General features: G+C 49.6%; 2 protein-coding genes and 1 long non-coding RNA gene across 3 annotated transcripts in view; 1 reads left to right on the top strand and 2 right to left on the bottom strand.

Moving 5' to 3' along the window:
• Positions 1-1,552: 1,552 nt before the first annotated feature.
• LOC114848896 (glutamate-rich protein 1) lies at positions 1,553-6,356 on the bottom strand. The gene is made up of 6 exons (XM_029139799.2): positions 6,215-6,356; positions 5,701-5,838; positions 5,399-5,545; positions 3,301-3,693; positions 2,618-2,812; positions 1,553-1,723 (listed from the first exon to the last, which is right to left on the bottom strand). The coding sequence occupies exons 1-6, from the start codon at positions 6,231-6,233 to the stop codon at positions 1,650-1,652; spliced, it is 966 nt and encodes a 321-aa protein (XP_028995632.1). The 5' UTR covers positions 6,234-6,356; the 3' UTR covers positions 1,553-1,649.
• Positions 6,357-6,509: 153 nt separating this feature from the next.
• The window catches only part of dlgap2a (discs, large (Drosophila) homolog-associated protein 2a), a 94,462-nt gene continuing 74,458 nt past the window's right edge, over positions 6,510-26,513 (top strand). Inside the window, exons 1-4 of the mRNA XM_055505911.1 lie at positions 6,510-6,645; positions 6,912-7,173; positions 13,089-13,143; positions 13,539-13,586. Of these exons, the coding sequence (XP_055361886.1) occupies positions 7,075-7,173; positions 13,089-13,143; positions 13,539-13,586 (202 nt within the window). The 5' untranslated portion in view covers positions 6,510-6,645; positions 6,912-7,074. The remainder of the gene's footprint in view (positions 6,646-6,911; positions 7,174-13,088; positions 13,144-13,538; positions 13,587-26,513) is intronic.
• On the bottom strand, positions 15,574-17,219 carry LOC121201973 (uncharacterized). Its single transcript, XR_005897224.2, has 2 exons — positions 16,175-17,219; positions 15,574-15,955 (listed from the first exon to the last, which is right to left on the bottom strand). It is a non-coding gene; the product is annotated as an uncharacterized LOC121201973 (long non-coding RNA).

Genomic DNA, 26,513 nt, shown 5'->3' with positions numbered 1-26,513 from the left:
CAGAATGACGGTTCACTGGAGTGTAGAAAAATCAAAAATAATAGTCTGATTAAACTGGAGGAGGTGGCCATACTTAAATATGAAAATTAAAAAAAATATACTAATACATGTACATTAGTTCCATAGCCACTAGGCCCATGTCATTGTAAGTCAGAAGCACTAGGACCCATCTGAAGCTGCCAGGTGAGTTGATTTTGATATTGCATTTCTGTTGATATTAAGAGCAGTTTCTCCTGCTGTGTCAGCAAATTTCTATGAGCTTATATCCTTCCTGGCCTCAAGGTCCTCCACTCAGTAAGGTCTCATAATGAGGTAGCGATGCTGATACCGTCTCTCCGTGGAGGAGAATTATGCTCAGGAAACATGGGCCGCCTTATTGTCTGCGGGAGCTTCAACCCGAACTCGACTTCACAAAGCGATGCGTAGTAATATTTTGTCATGTTTGTCGAAACCCCTCAAGATCTTCTCATTGCACACAGCTACTACTGTATATTGTGCCTTTGGGCAAATTATTTACAACAGGAGCTGAATGTATGAGCAACGGTAGAAAAAAAAGGTCTGACTGCATGAAATGGCTGCTAATGAATAATCCCATTTGCAATTAATTTGATTTATGCTCACAAAAGGAACGTGGGAACAAAAACCTTTAAAGATCATAATGAACCACTCATTTGAGTCTCAACAACCACTTGTGATTCCTGTCATACCAGGTCTTTGTCCTTCTTGCAGCATCGGTGTGAACCATATAATAACCATGATAAACTACTAGAATAATTAACCCTTCACAGTGTGACCTACTGCTCTGTACTTGTGCATGTCAGCTCTGAATCAGTAGTGATGGAGGTTCATGTTGGACAGGAATCACTCATTACATTACATTACAATGGCAGCGTCCAGCCAGACTTATGCTCTGTCCTCCTCCTGAACTCAGCCCCTGGCATTGAGCTATGGATAAATTAGAATAGATTACCAGAGCTGCAGACAGGTATGGCGCCGTGGAAGGTTAAGCTACTGACTTCGTGGGTGTCCCTGGGTGGTTCTCGTGATCCATCAACAACACACTGCTTTGCTATACTGAGCATACTGTTAGATAACAGCCACAAGCCTTCGTGTGAACGATTTAATGGGACTACTGCAGTTATTGCTATTTATCATACAGTCCCGTAATGAGTATCTACTGAGATCGTTAATGTCACCAAAATTATCTCCCTGGAGACTAATAATTATTCCAGCACAGGGGAAACGGCTCATTTGGAACGGCACCTGGAACAGCAGCGTGGTAAAAAAAAAGGATATGTGGGGAGTGTACTGGAGACAGCGAGGTGGTATTTGGTTAACTGGCCCGGCTCAGATGCCGTAATATGTGCAAACAACACTGGAGGTCCAGCAGAGCTGACATTTGCTTCTCCGGCAATTAGGAGGATACGCGAGCAGAACCTGTGCAACGTTGATGCCAATTAAATATTCGATTCATTTTATCTCGAAGAACCAAACTTTGGGGAGGTGAGCTCCAGGCTTCCTCATAGTGAATGAAGGGATTTAACTCAAAAGCTATAATTCAAAACATATTTAATAATACAACGCATCATATTACATAAACAGTCCAGTATGCTAGGAAGAACATCTTATTGAGCATGACTGACAGCCTCTCACTTGGCCTCCTTCATGGGGAGAATGTCTGTGATCCAGTATTGAAACAGAGAACTGACTGCAGAGGTTTCCTCTGAAACAGAGCAAAAACAGAAGCATTTCAGGCACAGCTCCGGCTGAAATTCGCCGAAACACAATACCAGGCTAGCAGTTAATGATGGCACCAAAACAAACTTAATTTCTGTTCTTCCGTTACTGTGCAAATTGGGTCTAGAAATGTCTTCAGCTAACATGGAGGAGGTGCGTGGGAAGGTTGGGCATCACCAACTCAGGTAGCTGGTATTTACATGGCTGCGTCTTGGCAGGAGAGACAGACAAAACAAGTGTCATCTAGTGGCGGCCTGAATCTGCTGGCTGGTCTCTCTCTCTCTCTCGCACACACACACACACGCACACGCGCACGCGCACACACACACACACACACACACACACACACACACACACACACACACACACACACACACACACACACACACACACACACACACACACACACACACACACACCAATCTTGGCGTGTGTCGCTGCAGAAAAGTCCCTGCTGATCCTATTAAGCAGCCAGCGCGCCAATCACGCAACGGCAAAAACCCACATACAGGTTAAAACATGTCTGCATGACTTGTTTTGGCTGTCGCCAGCATTAAGACAACAGTGAACGAGCTGAAACACATGGTGGCGGGCGCCCGCGTGTGAGGGCAAGCAGGTACAGGTGAACGCTGGTGGAGGCAAGTAAGGGCAGGTTTAGTCGGGTGAACAATAAAGTTTGATGCCGCGGCTCACAGAACGAGGCAAGTGTTAACATGCAGGGACAGGTCAAGGGAACTGCCTGGGGCAGAGTCGTGCAAGAGGAGACCTGTCTAGACAGAGACGAGCACAAATGCTGACAAGAAGCAGCAATAAATGCATACAACAAGAGCTCATCAGACGTTTATTTATGTACTTTTACTTTTGACATAGTGGGACTGACCTTCAGACATAAAGGAGTTACTGTAGAGCTCCTTTAGGGCCTTTTCCAGTTTGTCTGTGTCTTTCTGTTCAACGTAGATCTTGAGAACGCAGAGCTGCTGTAGCACGGAGGTGGGCTGACAGCCACTGGATATGCTGCTCAGGAGGGTCTCCACCGTCTGTGGCATGAGACGACGCTTGTCTATGTGCACAGAGGCTGCAGGAGCACAGAGAGGAGACAGTTTTAACAGAATTCATTCTAGATTCTGGAACAAGGCACGAAATACAATTATTTATTTAATTTACAAAACCAAAAAAAGTGCAGTTTTATCTCAGTGTTGGTCTGTTACATGGCTGTGATCCTGTGTGTGATTGTCCAGTGAGCATTCTTTTGTTTTGGCCAGGCTCTAATCGTCAGCTCACACTGCAGATAAATAGACGTGTTTCTCTCAGCAAATGCTTTCTCTGCATTTTAAAACAGAGAAGTAATCAATACAGTATATTAAATATTCCGTGACTATGTACTTCCTCCTTCTAGGTTCCTTCAAAATAAAAGTTTAGAATTTTAATAAAAGTTCAAGAAAATAGCACAGATGTACCAAGAAGTGTTATAAATTAGGGTCACTGACTTTCATTAACCCGCTTTTCAGTGCCAGTGTTGGTTGGAGTTGGGCAAAAAATACTCATCTCAGCCTTCTCACTCACCATCTGACATGTAGGTATCCAGCGTTGTCCTGAGGAAGGCCGACAACTCAACAGCTCTCCTCTCAGCATCCTCTTCCTCCACCTCGCCATCTTTCTGGTATGTGAACTCCAAGGCTGACGCTCGGAGCCTCACACCCATGGAGAGTAGCTTCTCCTTGTGCCGTTTCTTCTTCAGCTTTCGCTTCCTGTTCCTGCTCATACACTCTCCTCCGTGCTCTACCGGCGCGTCACACTGGCCGGTACCGGATTCACTGTTGGGAGCTGCGGCATCCTGCACAGGGTCTCGATGAACAGTTGATCTGCGTTTCCTTTTTCTTCTTTTTCCTTGTCGAGCTTCAGCAAGGTCTCGTTCATCTCTGTTTAGCTCGTCATTGCTGTCATGAGCACTCTCTTCTGCAGACAATACGAGTACAATTGTACAATTATAATTTTAAATCACTGTAAAACCTGATCTATAACAGCCTACAGATGCACTTATACTTGAAGTAAAAGGGGCTTCAAACTGAATTTTAATTTTAATTTTGGACCCCCTGCAATCTGGCCTAAGAGATGCAAAACAGAACAGCCAGTGGAGGGTTTCAGTTCCTGCAGTAATTCAGGGCTAAGAGGCTTTTTCTCTCTCATCAATGAGACACCAACTGATTTCACTAATCACATACCCCATCCTGTTTACTGATTGCACTGTAATCAGCTGGTGTGGTGTCTCACCAAAAACAGACCTGCTGAATCTAGCAAACCCGAGATCACAGGTGGTCAATCAAAGTGCAGGAAAATCGGTGGTGTGTGGTGTTATGTCACGAACAATCAAACATGAATACTGCAATTCCTTTTATTTTATATCTACATAGCACTGTGGTATGAATTAAGCTTTTCGTCTGTACATTGCTCATATGGAAATCATCTCTACAATAAGTCATGTCTCATTATTGTGTATAACCATGACCAGGAAGAAGTGTAGTGTAAGTGTGAGCCCATGCAGAAACAAGGCTCTTATTGTCTAAACCACTAACTCTCCACCTCATCACGCTCACCTCTCCCTAACAACTCGAGAGGCCTTTGAGCGGTCAAAGATATTCTACTCACATCTCATTTTTAGTGACCTGTTCACAGCAGCGGGCAGGAGAATGGCTGGCAGCCAGAACATAATGCAGGGGAGAGAGGAGCAGTGCGCAGGGCAGAATAGCTCATTTTAGCCTGACATGGACTGGAGCAATGACAAACCAAAGTCAGTTACAGGACTTGTCTGAGCATCAGCTTAGCAAAAGGTGAAAGTGAATGTATCACTTACTTGGCCAGCTTAGAGAACATTAATTACAATTGGTATTAATTTTGTCTTTTGTGATAGACCAAGAATGGCATTTTACCCCGTACGGTGGAAAACACTGTCTTAACACTGTAATTATCATTGCATCACATCAACTTGTCAGTGCTGCTTTCATTTACCTACAGTATAATCAAGAAACCTGATACTGCAAACGACGATCCAGTCTGACTTCAATCTGCATTCCCATTAGGGTCTGCTACTCAATAAATCACAAATGTTCAATTAAATTGAATGGGAACAAATCTAATTCACGATGCAGTTAGCATTACTTATTCTTGCAGGTACCTTTAGATGCAAGACTGTTGGGGCAACACGTTTCCTGTTTGACTGAGGCAAAGCAGAAGCCTGAAAGGTGAATGGAGGTCTGCATTAAGGCAGATGATGAGCAGAGAGACGTGTGTAATGAGCCAGGACTCTTATTATGGTCGGATCGTTCTGGCAGTTCATGACAAGAGAAGGTGCAGACACAATAAACAGTTTTTATGTGATGCATATCACCTGCCAAGCGTGTGACTTATTTCTGAATCAAATTGGCAGGCAACTCCTCTTATTACCAGGCAAGAATATTTCAGCTTGGCAATAACATCCCCTCCAAATTCAAATTAAATTTGCCATCAATAAGAATTCTTCTAGCTAAGGTTAGTATTATTCTTATGTTTAGCGAAAGCACAACAACTGAACTGAGTAATCACGGAGGAACCCATTGCTGTAAATCCTCCCAAGTTTTATGGTGCAGAGCACGACTCCATAAATGTGAGATTATGGTTAACTTACCAGATGGGTTCTTGGCACTGTTTCCGTTATCTAAATGACAGAGTGTGAGGGACTTCTCTGAGTGCATCATGTAGTCTGCAGGAGGAGGCAGAACTGTGTACACCCGTCTGTCGGGTTTGGCTGGACTACGGGTCTGTCCAGCATCTCCTAGTACAAAGGAAAGAAGAACAAACCTTGCATGTAGGAGCAGGGAAAGCATTTTAACTTCAATGGATTTGTTAATAATAATAATATTTAATAATAATAATAATAATAATAATAATAATAATACAAAGGGGAAAAACACTGCTGTTGTATCTTACCACCAACGGAGGCTTGACGGGCTTTTCTTTTCACATAGGTTTTATTGGCCAAGGCTTCTACAATGCATGGTGGATTAGGCTCCTTGTCCAGTTTGGGAGCTGCAGGATAAAGCTTCTGCAGTACTTTGGATTGAAATACTAAGACAAAAGATAAAGGAAAAAACATCAATAAATGACTACCTGTGAATCAGATGCAATGGCATCTTAATGTACTTGGTTTTTCAAAAGACTTGTCTGCGCTTTTCGCTGTGATTCAATGCAAAGTTATTAACGTATTAAAGTCAACATGGACTGTTTTGGATGACATAAACGCTTTTAACACAATGCGATAAGTTTGTATAGAACCAATAAGTGATACAATGAATACAGATCGTTTGACAGTGGGACACGTGTATTTGTTTACAACATAGCTAACTTACTTAACGCGAGACTTAGCGAGGGTTGCTACGTTAGCTAGCACCAAACGCAACCTGAGTTTTATAGAAAATTCCTTACGGCATTAGATAATGTTTACCTTCTTTCCTTTGTGCCATGGGTTTAGGGTTAGGGACGGACCAAGGGTCATTAGAAGCGAAGTGGACGCAAACGTGAACGTTGGAGGCGCTTGGCACAGTGGCTATAGCTAATATGCTACCGAGTTAGCATAGCTATGCTAGCCAGCATGCGAGCCTTTTAATGGACCTCGCGTCATGCCGGAGCTCTGTTCAAAACACATGCGCGCGTAACGCGCGTGTGCAGACAGTATGTGTTGAGAAACGGCCTCGGCGTCCTAAAAGCTGTTAATTTGCAAAAGTGACAGGGGGTCGCAGCAGCAGCAGCAGCAGCACTCGTCCTGCGCTAGCTCGGCTACGTCACAACGTGCTAGCACTGACAGCAACGGGAACTCGCTGCGCCAAACCTACTTATTATAATCAACAATTTAAAATGGATGACGTATGAGATAAGGTATGTGTTCTCTATGTCATTTATAAAACCATTATCTGGGCCAGAGGACGCTGGTCTTTAGGTCGGCATATAAAGCAGAACTGTGCTTTTAAACTATATTTTGATTGACAGTCCAAACTTTATTTTGATAGGAAGGACTGAGGAAGTAACAGGTTTCCATTCTATCCTCTATGATATTAGCACGACGGTCTTTCAACTACCGTCCAAATCCATCTGATCGCCGACTTTACCTGATTGTCAACTTCTCTGTCTCGCTTTATGACGAGGACGCCGCATCGGGCTACGACAGCTCCCCGGGTGTCTGGATCCTGCAACAGCAGCGGGTGTGGGGCGTGCGCACACGCAGCCAGCTGTAGGACGGGCTGCGTGCGACCGGAGAATACTAAACAGGCGCCTCGTGGCTCGGCACCAGCACCGGGCTGAGTTCGGATGTGCACAGGCTCCAAACTTGGCTCGGGACCTCAGCATGTGAAGGAGCGTTTGCAGGAGGAGGAGGAGGATCCACGTAGAATGTCTGCTCTGAAGAAGGTAAAGCCCCGAATTTCTTTAAGCACATATTTATTCTACTAGTGTGTGACATACATGATTCAGACATAGTGTTACATCATTTAATAATAAAGGGAGGCGGTTGAGTTTAAGCAGTTTAATTACAGCACCTTCTTAATTAAATTGGCGTCTCTTTCAGGGAATAATTGTAAAACCTTCTCTTAATTGCTTAAAGAAACAAACTGTAATATGATTTCTTGATTCCCTTTTTTCCTGCATATGCTATTTGTTCATCTGCCTGTGCTTTGCTTCTCGGGTTTATCTCCATTGATCCGAGCGCGAGGCTTGAACCAGGAGTATTTCAGGCCAACAAAAAAGCCCTCATGGCACATTTACTCCCCTAATGGTAGTTGCGTCAGCTTTGATCTCCCCAGAAGTTCTCCTGTGTTGCTTCGTCATGTAATAGCATACAGTTTGTGCCAAGTCTCTGTGGGGGGATGAGCTCCCCTGTATGTGTGACGGAGCCCAAGCCCGGCGCTGGCAATCCTGAATGAATGGAGGTCCATACAGGAAGGCACTGAAGAAGTTGTATGTTTTGTATGGATTCAGAAAACTATGTGCACCTTTATATAAAACCTGGCAGTGAACAACAGCATGGGCCCACTTCCCCCCGAGCCTTTTTGAATCAGATATGCTGTTCGGGGCTGTTTGTTGCAGGTGCAGCTGGATGCTGTCAGTGGTGTCGTGAGATCAGAAATAGGTACTGTTCCGCCGTGTGTGGGAAAAGGGTCTCGCCGTCATCGTCACATTACACCGTCTCACCGCGAGGATTCGGCGCAGCTTCGTGTATTGACGCGCCGACCGCCGAGCGTCCGAATGCACGGCGCACGCTGTGAGTGACAAAACGCTGGCTGCCAGACATCATAATCACAGAGGCGCTAAAAATACCCAGCCATTCTCGTTGCAACGCTTTAGTGGCACAGTGAAGTTCTGGCCGTTCACCCTCATGGCTAAAAGTTTCTCCGCGGTGCTGTGCTCACACATCTTCAATAATAGAGAGAGGCCGCATTTTTAGACTCTTGAGTGGTCACCCAGCCTCTGTTCACTGGATGAGAATGGACTCGGCCTCGTCCGCCGTGCTGTAGTAACAGCCATGTTATTTCTTGGGCTCCAGTTCATCATGCAGGTTGCTATAGAGTAGTGATGGTGGCTTTAAATGAGACAAATGCCAGGTGGCAGGAGATTGTATTTGTAGCCTCAGTTTGTCTGTGGGTGTCTGTGAAACTAATTACTTGTTACATGAACACACCGTTCACCTCTTGTACATCCCCACCTTTAAACAAAACGACTAATCATCACACGAGACTGAGAAGTCTTCACCCGTCCCACCTCCGCGTACCAGGCAGTTTCTTGAAAGCTGCGGTTTATGCGCAGAGGTGGCGAAGGACGAGACGTTTAATAGGAAACTAACACGGTTTCCTCTTAGAGCCACTGTTTCTCTAGGATGTCAAACGGCTCACTTGCGCAGAACGCCGACGCGTGGGAAGCCCGCGTGGACTCCGCCTGCCAGGCAGCGACAGGGATAAGGTTTTATTAATCTGTTTGAAGGCGCAGAAAACTTATTTTGGTGTGTGTGTGTGTGGGGGGGGGGGGAGGAGCGGCAGTGAATGTAGACGAGTCTGAGTGAAGGGAACGCTGAAACATTCAGCAGGATCCCTCCTTATTCATCCACTCACTGTGACAGATGCGTTTGTGCCTTCTCCCTCCGTGTCTCATTCTTCTTCTCCCCCTCCTCTGTCACGCACTCTTATTCACCTTCGTACTCGGCCCCATCTCTCTTTATCTGTCAGCGCGTTTCAGTTTATCCTGTGCGTCTGTTGACTCCGTGCATCTGCAGCCTAATGCGTTAGCTTTAGTAAAGGTTTGTATGGAGAAAAAGGAGGAATGTAACTTTACTGTGTGACTGTATTTGTTTATATCCACGTACACCACTGCTCAATTAATCTCTGAATAGGTGGTGTCATTGCACTATCCTGTCATAATGAGTGCAGTAAGTCACATGTGATTCATTACCAGATCCATTAGCAAGCTGTTATGTTGTACTGTCTGTCACCTTCCCTTTCTGTTCGAATGATACAAACACCTGCACAGACAGTTTGATGCCCCCTTTTTTACCAGACTAACTCTGACTGCTTTGTTTTTCACCACACAGCAACAGCAGCTGTCCCTGTGAAGGCTTTAGTTCCCATCTCGGTTTAAACGCTTCATAAATCTGTACCGTATAACCTAGTGTGTTAACACCCTGTCCAGATTTGAAATTTCATAAACCACCTTGTAGAGCAAACGTCCTAATGCCACTAAAGCTGGCAAAAGGCCCCACTCTTTCACGGTCCCCGGCGAGCAGACACTGTACACTTGAATATATCGGCACACTCGATTCAAGGACCATCGAGACAGCAGGATTTTTGATTAGGGGAGGTGTAAGAGATTTGATTAAGCTTCAGGGAATTACTTAGTGCTTTAATCGTCCTAATGTGGTCGGACTGTTTTACTTAAATGGCAGTTTTCGTTCTACTAGTGTTGGCTCGGCTGCTCGCTTTTGTTTCGTCTCGCTGCAAACTGACCCACCAAGTGAAAACTCTGTCGTAACTGCGCCAGAGTGATGCTCAAATGCAAATCGCAGACAAACAGCGCCAATGCAGACGCTCCCCGAATCGATAAACGCATTTAAATCGGCCTCGTGTGGTATAAGCTTTAGCTCAGGTGGAGTCTGCATTCATCTGTTCTCCTAAATGCTTTTTTTCTGTGAAGGTCCCAGCTGTCACTGCTCAAGAAGCAGAGGGACCATAAACAGTCCAGCCAAGGCATAAAGAGTGGCACCAGTTTGCACCGATGGGGAGTTTAGAGTCACCAGTGACTAAAGCCACACGTTTAGAAGATACAGTAAATCGGTGGCTACAGTGAATCATCTTCCTCCACTTAACTTCTACTCTGGCATGTGCTCGTTCCTAATCCTGACCAATCCTCATCACCCCTAAAGAAAAGAGACCATCGACATGAAATGCCTTTACTTAGAGCTTTGTGAAATTACTGTGCAGTTGTAAGAGTCAGAATATTTCTGTGGCAAAGACCAGAGTTGTGCATTGGGTTGAAAGGATATTTTTCTCTATATATAATATCATATGTACTTTGCTGGGGTGAGTGCCTCCATTGCCAACCTTATCTTTAGCTCAGTCTGCACACAATTGCATTTGGGAGCTTGACTGGCTAAGACGAGAGCAGATACCGCTTTAGGCAAACAGGAGGAGCTTTGTAATGCACTGGACCAACCCCGCTTCCCATTCCATCCCTACGGATTCCCATTAACTGACCAAGAGCTGGACCAAGATAGCCCATTATCCACTGCCACCTGTGATAATTGCCTTTACCCAGCAGTAATAGCGTGTGGAGATTGGTCGGGAATGAGCAAGCTTGCGTCTGATGCATGCGCCCAGTTCGTGGGCAGGTGAGCGTCCTCACCTGCAGGACGAGCGCTCGCTGAGGTCAGACAAGGTCCGGGACGTCTGGGTCGACAGGGTTTGTGCAGATTGCGCTGGTCTCTTGAGGGGAATAGGGAAAGTACTACAATACAAGTAAGACTCATTTATTTGAAGGTTTTCATGTTGCAAGTTCACTTTTATAAGTACTAGTTCATGCCCGGTTTAAATTATGGAGGATATTTCTGATGCTTAGCCTCCAATCCCACGAGGCCAGCTCCATCAAGCAGCAGACAAAACACTCATCCAGACAAATGGACTTTCAGGGAGGAAGTAATCAGTACTTTTATGTTTTGGCTGGAATCAGGAAAGTTTCTCTATGGGCTCCAATGGCGTGTGACTCACCTGCGTTGGCCCATTTGGTTGTTCATCTCCGCTAATGAGCGGGCATTTAGTTGTGTCTCTTTTCCTCCATGTCTGTGCGTGTCTGTCTTTAGAGCCTCTGTGCTGTGAAACATGTCTCTGTGAAAGGAGACAAACACGACGTTCCTGGAACATCCACGAGCCGAGTTTCTTTTTTTCTCAGAATTCCTCATAACTCAAATAAATGCTGCTCCAGCCTAAAAAGATTATTCATCCTGGTAGGTTTGCAGTTTGTTGTAGACCCTGAATTTCAAGGCTTGCTTGCAAACACTTGTACTGTATCTGTTTTAATTTAATCTGTGAAATTTTTTAATTGCCCTAATGATATTATGTTCAGAATTATTGTATTATTAATGTGTATAATTTAAAAAAAAAGTTTACAAAGTATCTTTAGAGTATTTGTGGCATTGTGCAATAGTAATAGCACTTGGTTTTGTGTGTGTGTGTGTGTGTGTGTGTGTGTGTGTGTGTGTGTGTGTGTGTGTGTGTGTGTGTGGTTAGCGTAAACATTGTTAGCTTTTGAATCAAACTACTGAACTGAACTTCGTGAAGGAAAGTCACATGACACACGAGCGAACAGCCATTTTTCGGGGGCGTCTGCTTTGCTCAGGACCCCATCTGCCGAATACCTTCCTTGTTAGGAGCAGAGGTAATTCATTAAGCAGTAATGAATGATGTATGGCAAACCTGTTCGGTTACGAAAGCTGGCTGATTCTGCTCAGACACTATTACTGTATGAATGTAAAAATGCTCCTCCATGATGTACAGTACGAAGCCTCTAAATCTGTCATAGGGAACAAGATATTGTTCTACTACTGTTCTACTGAATCTGTGGGGAAGCATTAATTGAGTGGCTGTCTCCTAAGGACGAAGCTGACCTGAGAAGCATTTACAGTATGTGCTTCAGGCCCTTCTCATGTGTGAATGAAGTACAGTACAGCAGTGGGTTGATGGCTTATTAATAGTCTCCTGGAGACATGCCATTAGTGTCCATTTCAAGTTGTGTTCTCATTTTCTGTCTTTTCAAGAGGCCCCTTTATACATGTTCTCCTCCTTAATTACAGCAGACACTTATCTGATGGTCTTCCTCGGTCCCGGAGAGGAGTGAAATAACTCTGCGAGTCAGAGGAGCCAGAGATAATCAAGAAGTGTAAATGTAAAGGAATGTTAACGCACCAGAAAGCAGAGGGGGCCTGAGTGTATTATCCAAGTCATCCTTTGGCAAAAATGAGCCTGTCAGTCAGACGCCAGTACAAAGAGACACCGCCGGCACCTGCTGAGCCACCTCCGCTTCGCCTCTGCTTTTTGTTTTTTCCTTCAAAGCTCGCCGGGCGACTACGCGTGTTTTGTTGCAGCGCGAACACCGATAATGGCATTCAGCGTTGTCCTGAATCTACAGAGAAATGATTTCTCTGATGGAAGAAGGGGAGACGTGCGACTCCAGATGAACTGCATCTCCGGACACCTCATGCATTATGGATTAAATTCCCCACCTAAGGCCCATGATTGGAACAATAATTAGCTTTTATATTTGCGGGCGCGACATCCTCAAATAGACAAGCCTTCAAAAACCGCCCCACTTGACGCGGGCGCTCGCGATTGACTGATTGCGGCGCCAGCTCGTCTCCCGCCTTAATCGAGCAATATTTCACCTCCATGCCTCTCCATCCCGGAGCGTTGTTAGTGCCGTACGTCATATTTTCCTTCACACGCCGTTTAACCCACCTTTGACTGCTTGAAGATTGAATCACAGATATGCCGTTTAAAATCACCCCCCCCCCCCCCCCCCCCCCCCCCCCCCCCCCCCCCCCCCCCCGCCCCCACACCTCCCGCACTGCGCCCGTCATTTAATGCGCCGCCGCTGAGATCACAGTGCAGATGAAAGGCCTCGGATGGATAAGGGAGCAGCTTACTCTGATGCTAATGGTGTGATAAATAGGTGTCTGTATCTGTGGGGCACAGCGTGGCTTAGTGCGTTGCCTCCGGGCCCCACCTTGTTTATCCGCTTGATGATATTAGCGTCTTTGCCTCTCACCTCTTTTTGTCGCTTCTTGGCAGGTGTTGCCAGGCTTGCTGCAGAGACATTGCTGTATCATACCGGACAGGAACGCAGGTAAGGACCAAGCAGATAACACCCTCCCCCCCACCACACACACGCACGCACGCACGCACGCACACGCACACATCGTCTGCAGCAAACACGCCACTCAAACACAGACACAAGACAGACAGAAAGAACCAGTCAGGGGGAGCGGTGGGTGGGGGGGTGGTGGTTGGTTGGTTTTTTGTGTGCTCACGCTCAGCACACCTTTGACCTCTGCCTGCTATGTACTATATATTACGATGCTGTAGTTCTATATAGGGTTTATTTGCCTGTTGTTGTTAGCCGGGCCTAAATCACATGCCGCTCCTTCATTTACATGTCGGAGGGTGTGTGTGTGTGTGTGGGGGGGGGGGGGCGGTTGTTGCGAGCATCTGATGATGACAGGCTTCTTCACATCATTGCAGGTGTGAAGAGGTTGCTGATGAAATTGAAGAGCAGGGAGATAAACTCAGGTACCCGGCCGCAGTCCTCACAGCTACGGCTTTTCTCAACCCCCCCTCCACTGCATGCACACGTGCTCCACACATCCATCTATTTAGCTCGAAGACCGACGTCTACCTACAGTAGTGCTGTTCCTCAGACACACTAGAAAGCGGCCCAGATGCAGAGAGAGAGCGCGGCCTCCGTGAGAAAGCGAGACGTAGAAACCACAATTCAGGGGTTGGAGCTCGGGACCCTTGGCCGCGACGCGTCTCACAGCGTGAAATTAGTGTTCGATGGGGCATGTGGGCAAGATTATCTGCACCTAAGCAGATAAGGAACCCGACTCACCTGTAAGTCAGCAGGTTGGGCGCCATTCTGTGAGCCATAACTGGTCTCTCTTACAAGTAGTCCTCTCTGTGGTGGAGGTGGAGCTTCCAGTTATGGAATATTGCTCCTTTTTATTCAGGTTTAATCAATTGCAGACATATTCTACAAGGCTTTTGCTGTGTTTGTTTAAGGTGACTGGTAATTGCTGCATGAATATGGAGGCGCACCTGTCGACTGCACTTGGAACAAGGTGCTGTGTCAAAGTGGACACATTAAAATACCCTTATCGTAACCTTATGCATATGGATGTCTGCCACAGAGGGAGATGTCTCCTCCGTCCATGACGTTAAGCGCTGGCTGACACGCCTCTGATTTAAAACTCAACTATTTCCACCAAGGTCACAGGCCATTATTCAGCCGCCGGTTCCCTCTCGGAAAGGTTGAGCTTTTGCTGGGTAACATCAGCATGACACAGACAAACAACACATCCCACTGCCCCGAGGATTTTCTGTGTATTGCTGTCTACCTTGGCATCCTGTTTCCACGGCAACAAGGCTCGCCGTGTCAGTAGATGCTCCGGGGCCACTTTCAGTAAGCATTACATCTCCCCACTGTTTGGATGATGTAGCACTGTGGTATTTGCATATGTTAAACAGATGGTATTAATCAACACTGTATGAGTGTGCTCATTAGTGAATACAGGGGCGTCGAGCGAGCCTAGGGCAGGAGAGATGAGATGTACTACTGTACTGTAAGTCTGGAAGCAAAAGGCTGGAATATCTGGCAAATCATCAGCACAAAGAAAGATTAGAAGAGACTTTGAAAGCCTTGACACTGCTCTGTGTGTGTGTGTGTGTGTGTGTGTGTGTGTGTGTGTGTGTGTGTGTGTGTGTGTGTGTGTGTGTGTGTGTGTGTTCATTATTCCGTTTAGTGAGGGGCGCCCTCTGCTGGACACAGCTCCTCTTTAGCTACTTGCTGCTTGTTCCTGAAAGCATTTGCATAAAAACTAGAGAGGGATGACGCTCATCATACAGTAATTGTATTCTCTCTCTCTCTCTCTCTCTCTCTCTCTCTCTCTGGCATCTGTATGCTTCTCTCTTCCTACAGTACAGTACTCTCGACACTCCATCTCAGTGTTTCTATTTCACTAATTTGCGGACTGTTTCTACTTATAGACCTTAATTAGTGCGTGAATATTTCACCAGTCTGTTGCTATTATTCCTGTCCATGTTAAATTTGCAGCATCCTGTTATGTATTTCACTGTCCTCAGCAGTTGCTTGCATGTGCATGACTCACTAGAACATAATATTTGACTGTAGAGAGACAGGGCCGTGATGACGCCAACTACAGTACGTCTTTGCATTCAGATTTACAGTGTTTTTCAAGCCTATGCTGGTTTACGCTGAGACCTCTGAGAAGACATGCTGAGCATTGCTTTCCAGGAAAACCCTCTGGGATCTTGTGTACTATGTGAACACTTCTGTTTCTCATTCATAACTGTATAACCTCATTGATTTTATCTCCCCTGAGGCTCCCAGCCCACCTTCAGTAGATGTGTTTTACTGGACTGCAAGCTGCAAGAAGAGTTAGTCTAATGCTTATAAAGGTGTGACAAGAATACCGCCCCTGCAGTTCAATTAAAATGCAGCAGCATATTCAGATATGCCTAATAATAATGTTGGACACAATCATTTTTATTCAGTTCTTTATCTTTAAGTTAGTTTTTCAGCTAGATCAAACAAATGCCAGAAAAACGGGAAAAGAACCCTTGTGCGTTAGCATCATCTCAAAGTGACATTTAAATGGCATAAAGCTCAATAATAAATAATACATTTTCATAAATGTCACACGTCGCGGAATAAATTGAGCAAGTTTGCATCACTGTACAAAACAAACAGTCAGGGTTTGGCACCGTTACAGCGCGCCTTGCTGGCTCCAACGCTAGTAGTAGTTGTTGGGGTACACTTGTAGAAATGAAGTTTAATTAGCTTGCTACGCTCCTGCTGCGTATTCCGGGGAAGGATTCGTCTGGAAGCGAGTTGCCATGGAAACAAGCTGGCCAGGAGCATTCTGGGAACACAGAGCAGAAATTAGTTAAAAAGGGGAAAAAAAACATTTTAATATTTGGAAATGATGCTTCAAAGGATCAAAACAGCATGAAATGTGGTAGAACTTTGAAATAACGTCCTCAGCGTTGGTGCATTTGCATCTGGAACACGTTGTTGTGCGTTTTAATCCAGACACAGCTGAAGTTCCTGAACTCTCCGTCATAATGGTCCTCCTTCTTACCTTATTTAGCCCCGATCTGGAGTCGCAGCACGTCCGTCTTAACGCTTCCCGTGTCCTGCCTGAGCCTCCACATCCCGCTGTGAGTCTCATAGACAGCGGAGTGAATCAGCAGCTGTGCTATTAGCGCGCGTAATTAACGGGCGAGCTGTCGCTTTCCCCTCTGAGTGCGTCCGGCTTGCTGTGTGAATGCATCCACCGTCCCATACTTTCCTTTTTTTTTTTTTTTTTATTAACGCTCATTCACCCGCTGCGCTATTATTGCACAATGCGTCCTCCAGCACACTTGATATCAATCTGCAGAGACAACTAGGGAGAGCCTGTCCCTTTCTGATAGCTTTTAGAGCCCTCCATGCCAACTCGGAAAGGCTCTTCATACACACTCCACAAAAGAGATGGACCCGGAGAGACGGAGATAAACTGTTTTAGAAAGTTAAAAAGAGTAAATGACAAGAACAGTGTTTGGGGGAAAAAGAGAGAAGCGGGGAGAGAATGAGTGGCATTGTGTGTGTGTGTGTGTGTGTGTGTGTGTGTGTGTGTGTGTGTGTGTGTGTGTGTGTGTGTGTGTGTGTGTGTGTGTGTGTGTGTGTGTGTGTGTGTGTGTGCTAGCAGCCCTCAGGAGCCCTCCTCATGTCTGCTAAACTCTACACTGCTGTAGTTGATAATGAGTCCTGCACTATCTCTCCTCTTCAGCTTTCCCTTCTTTCAACTGTTAGTCTGTACACATGACACCCTCCCCCCACCCCCTTCCCAAACCTCCCAATTGGTCCTCCTCTGCACGCCCCCCCACACGCGCAGACCCAGCACTACCGAGAGTGCACAGCTCTGAAACACGGCCTCTACCTTCGGGCTTCTGTCTCTAATCGGACCAACGTGGCCCCAAATTGATTCTAAGCAAATATGACAGAGAAGCACAATGGATTAAAGAGATGCTCTCCCCACCGCCGTCCATGCTGTATCTGAGATCTCCAAACTAGGATGCGCTGGTTCTGATGCAGCTGAGCTCAAGATTCCTATGCGAGAGTCTGTAGACACTTTGAGCACATACTAAGACGTCCACAGATTGTCCATGGATCGGACCTGTTATTCCAGCATACAACAAGCCTGAGTAAAGCAACACCTTGAGTCCTCTGCTGTTGGAGGTGCATTTGTTCCTGTTCCTGTTGCCATGGCGTGAAGTGCTGAAAGGGGTCATCGCAGCCCCATATGCAGCCGGTTACTGTGCGATTCTGATGCCTGCCTTTCATGGCCGTCATTCAGCAATTTGTGTGAAGTGAACCTCAGCCAGCCGTTTGTGACCACACAGCTGATGTCCACTGTGCGGCCAAACCGCGCTCTGTTCCAGCTTTCATACGGCTTTTCTTACCAGGGTTTCACAGATCGCCTAAGAGGGACGGGAAATTTTAATGACGGCGAATGGCGCTGCCAATGGCCACCTGTATTTATATTGTCATCCAAAAAAAAATCCCAGGGTGCATGCGCCGCACCTGCCTGTGAACTTGAGTGCGCACTTCATCTCTCCGCGGGGGCTCCTGACACCGAACTACAAAGCATCTGACTCGAGGACAGCCGCTCCCTGCGGACCGTCTGTCTCCGCTCGTCCCTGACATAATGAGCGAGCCGGGAGTGAGCTCTGATTGAACGCTGAGTCACTCCGTTCCGAGCTGCTCATTAATGGATGAATGACGGTGGCAGGAAATGAAAGGAAATAAGAGGTGGTCCAGTCATTGTTGCTGTGTTGACAAACCTTTAATTACACCTAATTCGTTCCGCTTGCCTCCTCGCTTTTCTTCTTACTCCAGCACAGACACATGATGGTGCACTAGATGCTAGATTATACTGTAGGTCTTCACAAATGTCAGAAATATATGCTTGGTGTTTGCACTGCAAGATTCAGACTCTCAGATCTACAAATACAGTAGCCTCAGTCCAGCATCAGGAATGATTGATGAAAAATCAGGCGTTTAATGACGAAGGAATGGGATGATTCATGCACTGTACTTGAGAGACGCATGTTTTTTTTTCCTTTTTCCTGGAGAAAATCAAGGAGAAAACCACACAACAGCCCACTGAACCACCTGAATGTTAATAGCAGCCGCCTCCGTGGAATAAGCTAGATAAAATTGGGGTTGTAAGGTGACAGAACGGGGCTGTTGTTACGGCTCATCTGAAATCTGGAGAGCAGTTGACCGGCTGGATAGTCCGAGCGAAGACGGCACCTTTTTCCGTGTGTCCGCAGAGGTGATTGTGAGAAATAACAAGGCGCCCGCTGAGCTCTAATGGCCTCGAGCGTCAGGTTTGACTTCGTTTTCGCGGTTTGTCAGAGGGGACCGGCATCCCGGACCATTGTCCGGGTCAGAAATCGTTTCTGTCACAATAAGGATCTTGGACACTGCAGAGCTGTTTCTGGTGGTGCAAAGCTCCGAGACCCCCTGGTCGCCAGTAGCTCAGAGCTCCACCATGCATTTCCAGTCAGAACCGACCAACTCCTGCCCACCTCTTCCTTCTCATTCCCTTGTCGCCAATATACTGTAGGAATTTATGCTATTTCTAGTCTTTCACACACTTTCCCATTTCTCCCACTCCAGCAATTACACCAAAGTGACACCATTCATTGCAGCCCTTAGTATTAGTGCAGCGGCTATGCTGAATGGATGGCACCCATTTGGCAACTGACAAATAGTGTAGCTGAGCTCCACCTGTACGTCTGAACATGCCGCAGACAAACAGTGGGGCGTCTTTTCTCCTCGTTTACCTGCAGCACTTATTTGTTTTGTCTCTTCGCATTCATCATTGCAGTGATATACCTCCGCTGACAAATGTGCGCGCGGTCCACAAGTCAACCGCTTGCCGTGTAACAATAAGTGAAATGTAAACTGGCCGAGGCCAATCTCAACGCCAACATTCGTCTTGCTGTTTGCGCTGTCAGACGTTCCCGAGCTCACAGCGATGGGCGATAGCTCACACCATCACTTCTTGGTGCAAAAAGCATTTTCTTAGGCTGTCAGCCAGCATTGTGTGTTTGGAGTATTTACCACTGTTCAAGTGATTGTGCTTTTTTTCTCTTCCATCGCTGTGTGACAGATAACGGTGACCGTGTCTGGCAACAAAATCGGTAGGTTTTCGGAGGAAGCGACTTTTTCTGTGGCTCTCGTAGGGGAGGTGGGCCAGAGACTGGCTGTCTGGTGAGGGTAGCATGATTTGATTAGCCAGAATCACAGCAAATACTGTACGAGACAGGAAGTCGAACAATAAAGTACCAACCTGCTTTGTGTATGGATTTCATTCCCTGGTTTGTAGAGTGCTGTATTTTGTATCTCCTAATAGAGAAAGGTATTACAGTATATTTACAACTGAAGGAAATCTTCACAACTGAAACAAGAAATAGGAAAATGTTGAGCCATTCTACGTTGTAATCTACTATTTCATCCAGCTTCTCTTCTCTTCTAAAAGTATTAAGTAAGTTGTAAAAGGTTCAGGGGCTGCTGTGCATGGCTGAAAACAGCTTCTGGCATTTTGCATATTCTCTCTGTTGGCTTGTTTAATTGGATTTAACACTTACGTGACACCCGGTCGGTCTGAGCCATGTTCTCCTCCAGATGCTGCCATCTGTATTTGCCAGTTTTGGTTCCTTGTCTGCTTTGTGTCTGTGTGTTAGTGCATCATCTCCAGCCGCTCATCTGGCCTGTCCGGCCAAGCACATTCATTGGCTAGAACCGAACGTGTTTATGCCTGAAGGAGCTGGCACATAGAGGCCATTCCTCCACTATTCATCCTTGAGAAATACAATCATGAAAAACGGCATGGGAATCATAACCTCATACAGTTTATGAGGATGTGCGGTTGGTACTTCCCTAATAGGAAACACAGTCACTTCCTTTCAAGGACACAGAAGCATCAGCTGTAGTCCTGTTTGAAGTTAGGACTGACTCAGTTCTTTTTATAAAAACCAGTGTGTTTCTCAGGGTTTTTTGTGTGTCATCACTTACCCACTTTCTGTCATTGGGAGTCATTATGTCTGGATTCACCTGCTTCTTTGATGCATTTTTCCCCCCACACTGCATCACACCAAGTGTCTTTGTGCTCCTTTTATAAATTCTCTGGGAATACCTTTATTACCGGTACTTTATGCACTGGGTGTCAGATGTGTCTGTGTAATCTTTTTTCTCCCCTTTTGTAGTTTATCGATCATAAAAATAGCTTCAAATTATTTCCAGTTGAACAGTCTCTATATGAAAGCAGTGGCTGCGGTAGTGGGAGTGGGACCACCAATGGAGCGGATGATAAAAGACCACCAGTGTGACCCTCATTCCACAGCTTATCAGGAAGATTCACGGCCCTCTGCCAGCGTTTAGGGCGTCATTTCGTTTTTAGTGCGACTGTAAGAGAAAATTAAAGGAAAAGCGGAGTGAGACGGTGAAACTCACGGCTTCAAAGTAGTTAAAACATCTTAAAAAGATTTATCATTAAATCATTAAACTGCCTTGTTCATTTTTATATATATATATATATACTGTAAGTGAACGTCCTATGAAGTGGATATTTGATCTTTTTCATTGCCGTAGAGGCTCGGACAAGCTTTTTTAGTCGTGGAAAACTGGGTAAAAGATCTTTAGTTTTATGACCTGCAGTAGCTTCGCCCTTTGAAGCTTAGTCGACGTTCTCCAGTCACACTGATGATCTGTTATATTGCAATTGAAAAGAATTTCACGTAAAGAAGTACGTACTGTATAAGAAACGGGTATAGTTGAATGTGATATAAGCAAGAATGTCTCTGTTATATTTACAGTAGCTGTGCTGTAGTGAATTTCAAAAAACAGATGAGCAGTGAATCTCTAATAGAGGACAGTAGGTTGGATGGTTCTCTAATGTTTTCTGTGCTGTATGACCACCAGCAGATGGAAGTCTTGCTTGTTTTTTGATATTTTCACTTAACTACATGTATAAAATAATGCAAGATTTCTATATGGCATACTACTGTAGGTTCAGATGGTTTTTATGTTCTCTTGATTTTGGGTACGTGATACCTTCAAAACTAACGCCATTCCCATTACACTTTACTTTGTGTTTTGTAGCAATTGAATACTAGCAGGCCAATACTAAACTAACCACTGAAAACAAACCAGTCCTGGTGGAGCCTGTGAAAGCAACTCTTCTTCTCAATCAATAAAGGCTGGACAGTCATGAAGACAGATGGAGGTTATCTTGCCCGTCTCCTGTGTCTGAGACCCTGCTGTGACCACCTCGGCAGCAAACCCGCCTGGGACCTTCATTAAGACGCCGGCGCCGGCGCTGAGCACCTGCCTCAGCGAAACGAGCTGTGGACGTGTGCTACCCACACCTCATGTTGATCCACAGCTTTGGTTTTGCCTGCTGCGCCGCATCATTGCTAATCATATTGTCAGGGCTCGGGCAGGCAGACGGCGAACCCACATGCACAGCACGGAGGCGATATTATAATCAACAAAAGGGTTTATTCTTAAAGGCACGGTCAGACGGTCCAGGTCATACACGAAAAGGCTCGGCGAAAGTACAGACAGGGAACAGGCAAAAACTCACGGTAAGTAGATAATCCAGGGTCGGGCAGGATACACGATACAGACAGGAACAAGACACGAGAAACACGAACACTCAGGGAACTCAACTCAACAATCTGGCAGGGAACTAAGGACACAGGTGGTGGTTAAATACACAGTGACTTGATGACTAACAGAGTGCAGGTGTGGGTAATGAGCAGGGACAGCTGTGACAAGACAAGAAACCGGAAGTAAAGCTAAAACAGGAACAGAAACCAGGAGACTACCAAAATAAAACAGGAAACAACTAGAAACACAAAGCCAGATCATGACAGTACCCCCCCCCCTATGGCGCCTTCCACGGCGCCTACGGAAGCCCCCCCCCCAAACCAGGGCGGGCGGAGGGTGGTCCCAGGCGGAGGGACCGAATCCCTACCCCTCAAGGTACATGAGCAGGGTGGGTGGAGGGAGGACCGGGGGAGGGCCAAAACAATAGTCCACAACAAAGTCCACGAACAGGGAAGACACGAAGTTCAGGGATTCCCTCACGGAGGGTGATGGCGTGGCGAGACCCTGCCCAGCAGCCGCTGAGCCAGGGTGGCACTCTTAGTGCCCTTGGGCTGGACCGATGTCCCCGGGGACCACCCCGAATGGCAACGTCCTCCGGGCGGACGCTGATCCGAAGGGCTGAGGAGTCGAGGCGGGCGTCGCCGCAGGAGGCAGCGCCATCCGGGCAGCAGGAGGCGCCGAGGGCAAGGCCACCAGTCCGGCGGCCGAGACAAGGACGAGGCAGGGACCAGCGGCGTCCTCCTTGGACCACCGCGACGAGAGGCGGGAACCAGCGGCGTCCTCCTTGGACCACCGCGACGAGAGACGGGAACCAGCGGCGTCCTCCTTGGACCACCGCGACGAGAGCCGGGAACCAGCGGCGTCCTCCTTGGACCACCGCGACGAGAGACGGGAACCAGCGGCGTCCTCCTTGGACCACCGCGACGAGAGCCGGGAACCAGCGGCGTCCTCCTTGGACCACCGCGACGAGAAACAGGAACCGATGCAGGTGCGGCCGGAGCCGGGCCGCCAGGAACCGATGCAGGTGCGGCCGGAGCCGGGCCGCCAGGAACCGATGCAGGTGCGGCCGGAGCCGGGCCGCCAGGAACCGATGCAGGTGCGGCCGGAGCCGGGCCGCCAGGAACCGATGCAGGCGCGGCCGGAGCCGGGCCGCCAGGAACCGATGCAGGCGCGGCCGGAGCCGGACCGCCAGGAACCGATGCAGGCGCGGCCGGAGCCGGGCCGCCAGGAACCGATGCAGGCGCGGCCGGAGCCGGGCCGCCAGGAACCGATGCTGGTGCGGCCGGAGCCGGGACGGGCGCGACCCCCTCCTGGAGGTCCGCCGGGACTACGACGGGAGCGACCCCCTCCTGGAGGTCGGCAGGGACTACGGCGGGAGCGACCCCCTCCTGGAGGTCGGCAGGAACTACGGCGGGAGCGACCCCCTCCTGGAGGTCGGCAGGAACTACGACGGGAGCGACCCCCTCCTGGAGGTCGGCAGGAACTACGGCGGGAGCGACCCCCTCCTGGAGGTCGGCAGGAACTACGGCGGGAGCGACCCCCTCCTGGAGGTCGGCAGGAACTACGGCGAGAGCGACCCCCTCCTGGAGGTCGGCAGGAACTACGACGGGCGCGACCCCCTCCTGGAGGTCCGCCGGAGCTGCGACGGGAGCGACCCCCTCCTGGAGGTCGGCAGGAACTATGACGGGAGCGACCCCCTCCTGGAGGTCGGCAGGAACTATGACGGGAGCGACCCCCTCCTGGAGGTCGGCAGGAACTATGACGGGAGCGACCCCCTCCTGGGGGTCGACAGGAACTGCGACGGGCGCGACCCCCTCCTGGGGGTCCGCCGGGACTGCGACGGGCGCGACCCCCTCCTGGGGGTCCGCCGGGACTGCGACGGGCGCGACCCCCTCCTGGGGGTCCGCCGGGACTGCGACGGGCGCGACCCCCTCCTGGGATCCTCCGGAACTGCGGCTGGCGCGACCCCCTCCTGGAGGCGCGCAGGAACTGCGGCTGGCGCGACCTCCTCCTGGAGGCGCGCAGGAACTGCGGCTGGCGCGACCTCCTCCTGGAGGCGCGCAGGAACTGCGGCTGGCGCGACCTCCTCCTGGAGGCGCGCAGGAACTGCGGCTGGCGCGACCATCCTCTCTGGAGGCGCGCAGGAACTGCGGCTGGCGCGACCTCCTCCTGGAGGCGCGCAGGAACTGCGGCTTGGCGCGACCTCCTCCTGGAGGCGCGCAGGAACTGCGGCTGGCGCGACCTCCTCCTGGAGGCGCGCAGGAACTGCGGCTGTGCGCGACCTCCTCCTGGAGGCGCGCAGGAACTGCGGCTGGCGCGACCTCCTCCTGGGAGGCGCGCAGGAACTGCGGCTGGCGCGACCATCCTCCTGGAGGCGCGCAGGAACTGCGGCTGGCGCGACCCTCCTCCTGGAGGCGCGCAGGAACTGCGGCTGGCGCGACCTCCTCCTGGAGGCGCGCAGGAACCTGCGGCTGGCGCGACCTCCTCCTGGAGGCGCGCAGGAAACTGCGGCTGGCGCGACCTCCTCCTGGAGGCGCGCAGGAACTGCGGCTGCCGCGACCTCCTCCTGGAGGCGCGCAGGAACTACGGCTAGCGCGACCTCCTCCTGGAGGTGCGCAGGAACTGCCACTGGCGCGACCTCCTCCTGGAGGTGCGCAGGAACTGCAGGTGCTGCCTCCTCCTGGAGGCCGGCGGGCGCTGCGGCTCCAAGGGTGACGGGGACTGGAACGACCGCTACAGGGCCGACGGGAACGGGGAATGGAACGACCGCTACAGGGCCGACAGGAACGGGGTCAGAGACAGGGGTGACCTCTACTTGGCCTACGGGAACGCCCTCTACTTGGCCTACGGGAACGCCCTCTACTTGGCCTACGGGAACGCCCTCTACTTGGCCTACGGGAACGCCCTCTACTTGGCCTACGGGAACGCCCTCTACTTGGCCTACGGGAACGCCCTCAACTTGGTCGACAGGGACAGGAGCTGGAACGACCTCAACTTGGTCGACAGGGACAGGAACTGGAACGACCTCAACTTGGTCGACAGGGACAGGAACTGGAACGACCTCAACTTGGTCGACAGGGACAGGAACTGGAACGACCTCAACATGGCCGACAGGAACAGGAACTGGAACGACCTCAACTTGGTCGACAGGGACAGGAACTGGAACGACCTCAACATGGCCGACAGGAACAGGAACTGGAACGACCTCAACTTGGTCGACAGGGACAGGAACTGGAACGACCTCAACATGGCCGACAGGAACAGGAACTGGAACGACCTCAACTTGGTCGACAAGAACTGGAACGACCTCAACATGGCCGACAGGAACTGGAACGACCTCAACATGGCCGACAGGAACTAGAACGGCGTCCTCCTCTGAGGAGCCGACAGGAACTGGAACTAGAACGGCCTCAATATGGCCGACGGGAACAGGAACGGCGTCCTCCTCTGAGGAGCCGACAGGAACTAGAACGGCGTCCTCCTCTGAGGAGCCGACAGGAACTAGAACGGCCGCAACATGGCCGACAGGGACTGGAACGGCCGCAACATGGCCGACAGGGACTGGAACGGCCGCAACATGGCCGACAGGGACTGGAACGGCGTCAACTCCGGAGCTGGCATGACAACTTACGGCTGCCGAGCTCGACGGGGAAGACGACGGGCCTGATTGGGTGGGGTTAACAATCGTCAGACGGGCGGTGCCCTCTGACGGGGACAAGGACGGAACTGGGGTCTGGGCAACACACGACTGATCTGGGGTCTGGGCGACACACGGCTGATCTGGGGTCTGGGCGACACACGGCTGATCTGGGGTCTGGGCGACACACGGCTGATCTGGGGTCTGGGCGACACACGGCTGATCTGGGGTCTGGGCGACACACGGCTGATCCGGGGTCTGGGCGACACACGGCTGATCTGGGGTCTGGACTAGGTTCGACTGGGCTGGGGCCTGGAGGCGACAGGGCTGCACCAGGGCATGAGCATGGCGAGGCTGACCTGACTGAGAGGTGGGACATGAAGCGGCCGCTGGCTGCAGGCCCGGGAGTTGCAGGGCCTTACGCAGGACAGGCTCCCTCAGGACGAGAGCGGCTGCTTCCTGGAACAGTTGTTTTCTCGCGCCCTGGTCTGCTGCCGAATCGGCGGTGTTCATGAGGTGGGCGAAGAGAAACGCCACCGGAGGAGAGCAGAGGAGGTGGACCCGTCGGGCGACGCTGTCTGGGATGCCCGCTATCAGAGAGACACAGTCAGTTAGAGAATCAAGGGGCTCCTCTGTCGGAGAAGGAGACTGCTCGGTCCCCATGACCGAGACCGCGGGACCCGGAATCCTGGAACCGCGCCGCCGCCGGCGCCGTCCGGAGCAGCTGCGACTGTCCGTCGTTTGGGGCGCTGGGAGCGGTGTGGACCGGACCTCTGTACCGGGACCCGCATGGTGAACCGGGACCGCGGCGTCTGGAGCTTGGGCTGGAGACTGGGGAAAACACGACTGAACTGGAGATTGAACCGCGCGCGGCTGAACTGGGGACTGAGCAGCGCGCGGCTGAACTGGAGACTGAGCAGCGCGCGGCTGAACTGGAGACTGAGCAGCGCGCGGCTGACTTGGAGACTGAGCAGCGCGCGGCTGACCTGGCGACTGAGCAGCGCGCGGCTGAACTGGAGACTGAGGACCGCGTGAGAGCAGGAAATCCTCCCAGGGAAATAACCATGGAGCTGGGCAGGTTGGTGCAGGCACAACGATCCGACGAGGCGGAGAGGAGGAA

Source organism: Betta splendens, chromosome 22 (genome assembly GCF_900634795.4).
Source record: "Betta splendens chromosome 22, fBetSpl5.4, whole genome shotgun sequence".
Classification (NCBI taxonomy): domain Eukaryota; kingdom Metazoa; phylum Chordata; class Actinopteri; order Anabantiformes; family Osphronemidae; genus Betta; species Betta splendens.
This window is presented reverse-complemented; position numbering and strand designations above follow the sequence as displayed.

Excerpts from the sequence above, each read along its gene's own strand:
- LOC114848896 (XM_029139799.2), bottom strand. Across the intron at positions 3,694-5,398 it reads CAGTGCCAAGAACCCATCTG|AAGAGAGTGCTCATGACAGC; the intron begins GTAAGTTAACCA and ends TATTGTCTGCAG. Across the intron at positions 1,724-2,617 it reads TAACTCCTTTATGTCTGAAG|AGGAAACCTCTGCAGTCAGT; the intron begins GTCAGTCCCACT and ends GCTCTGTTTCAG.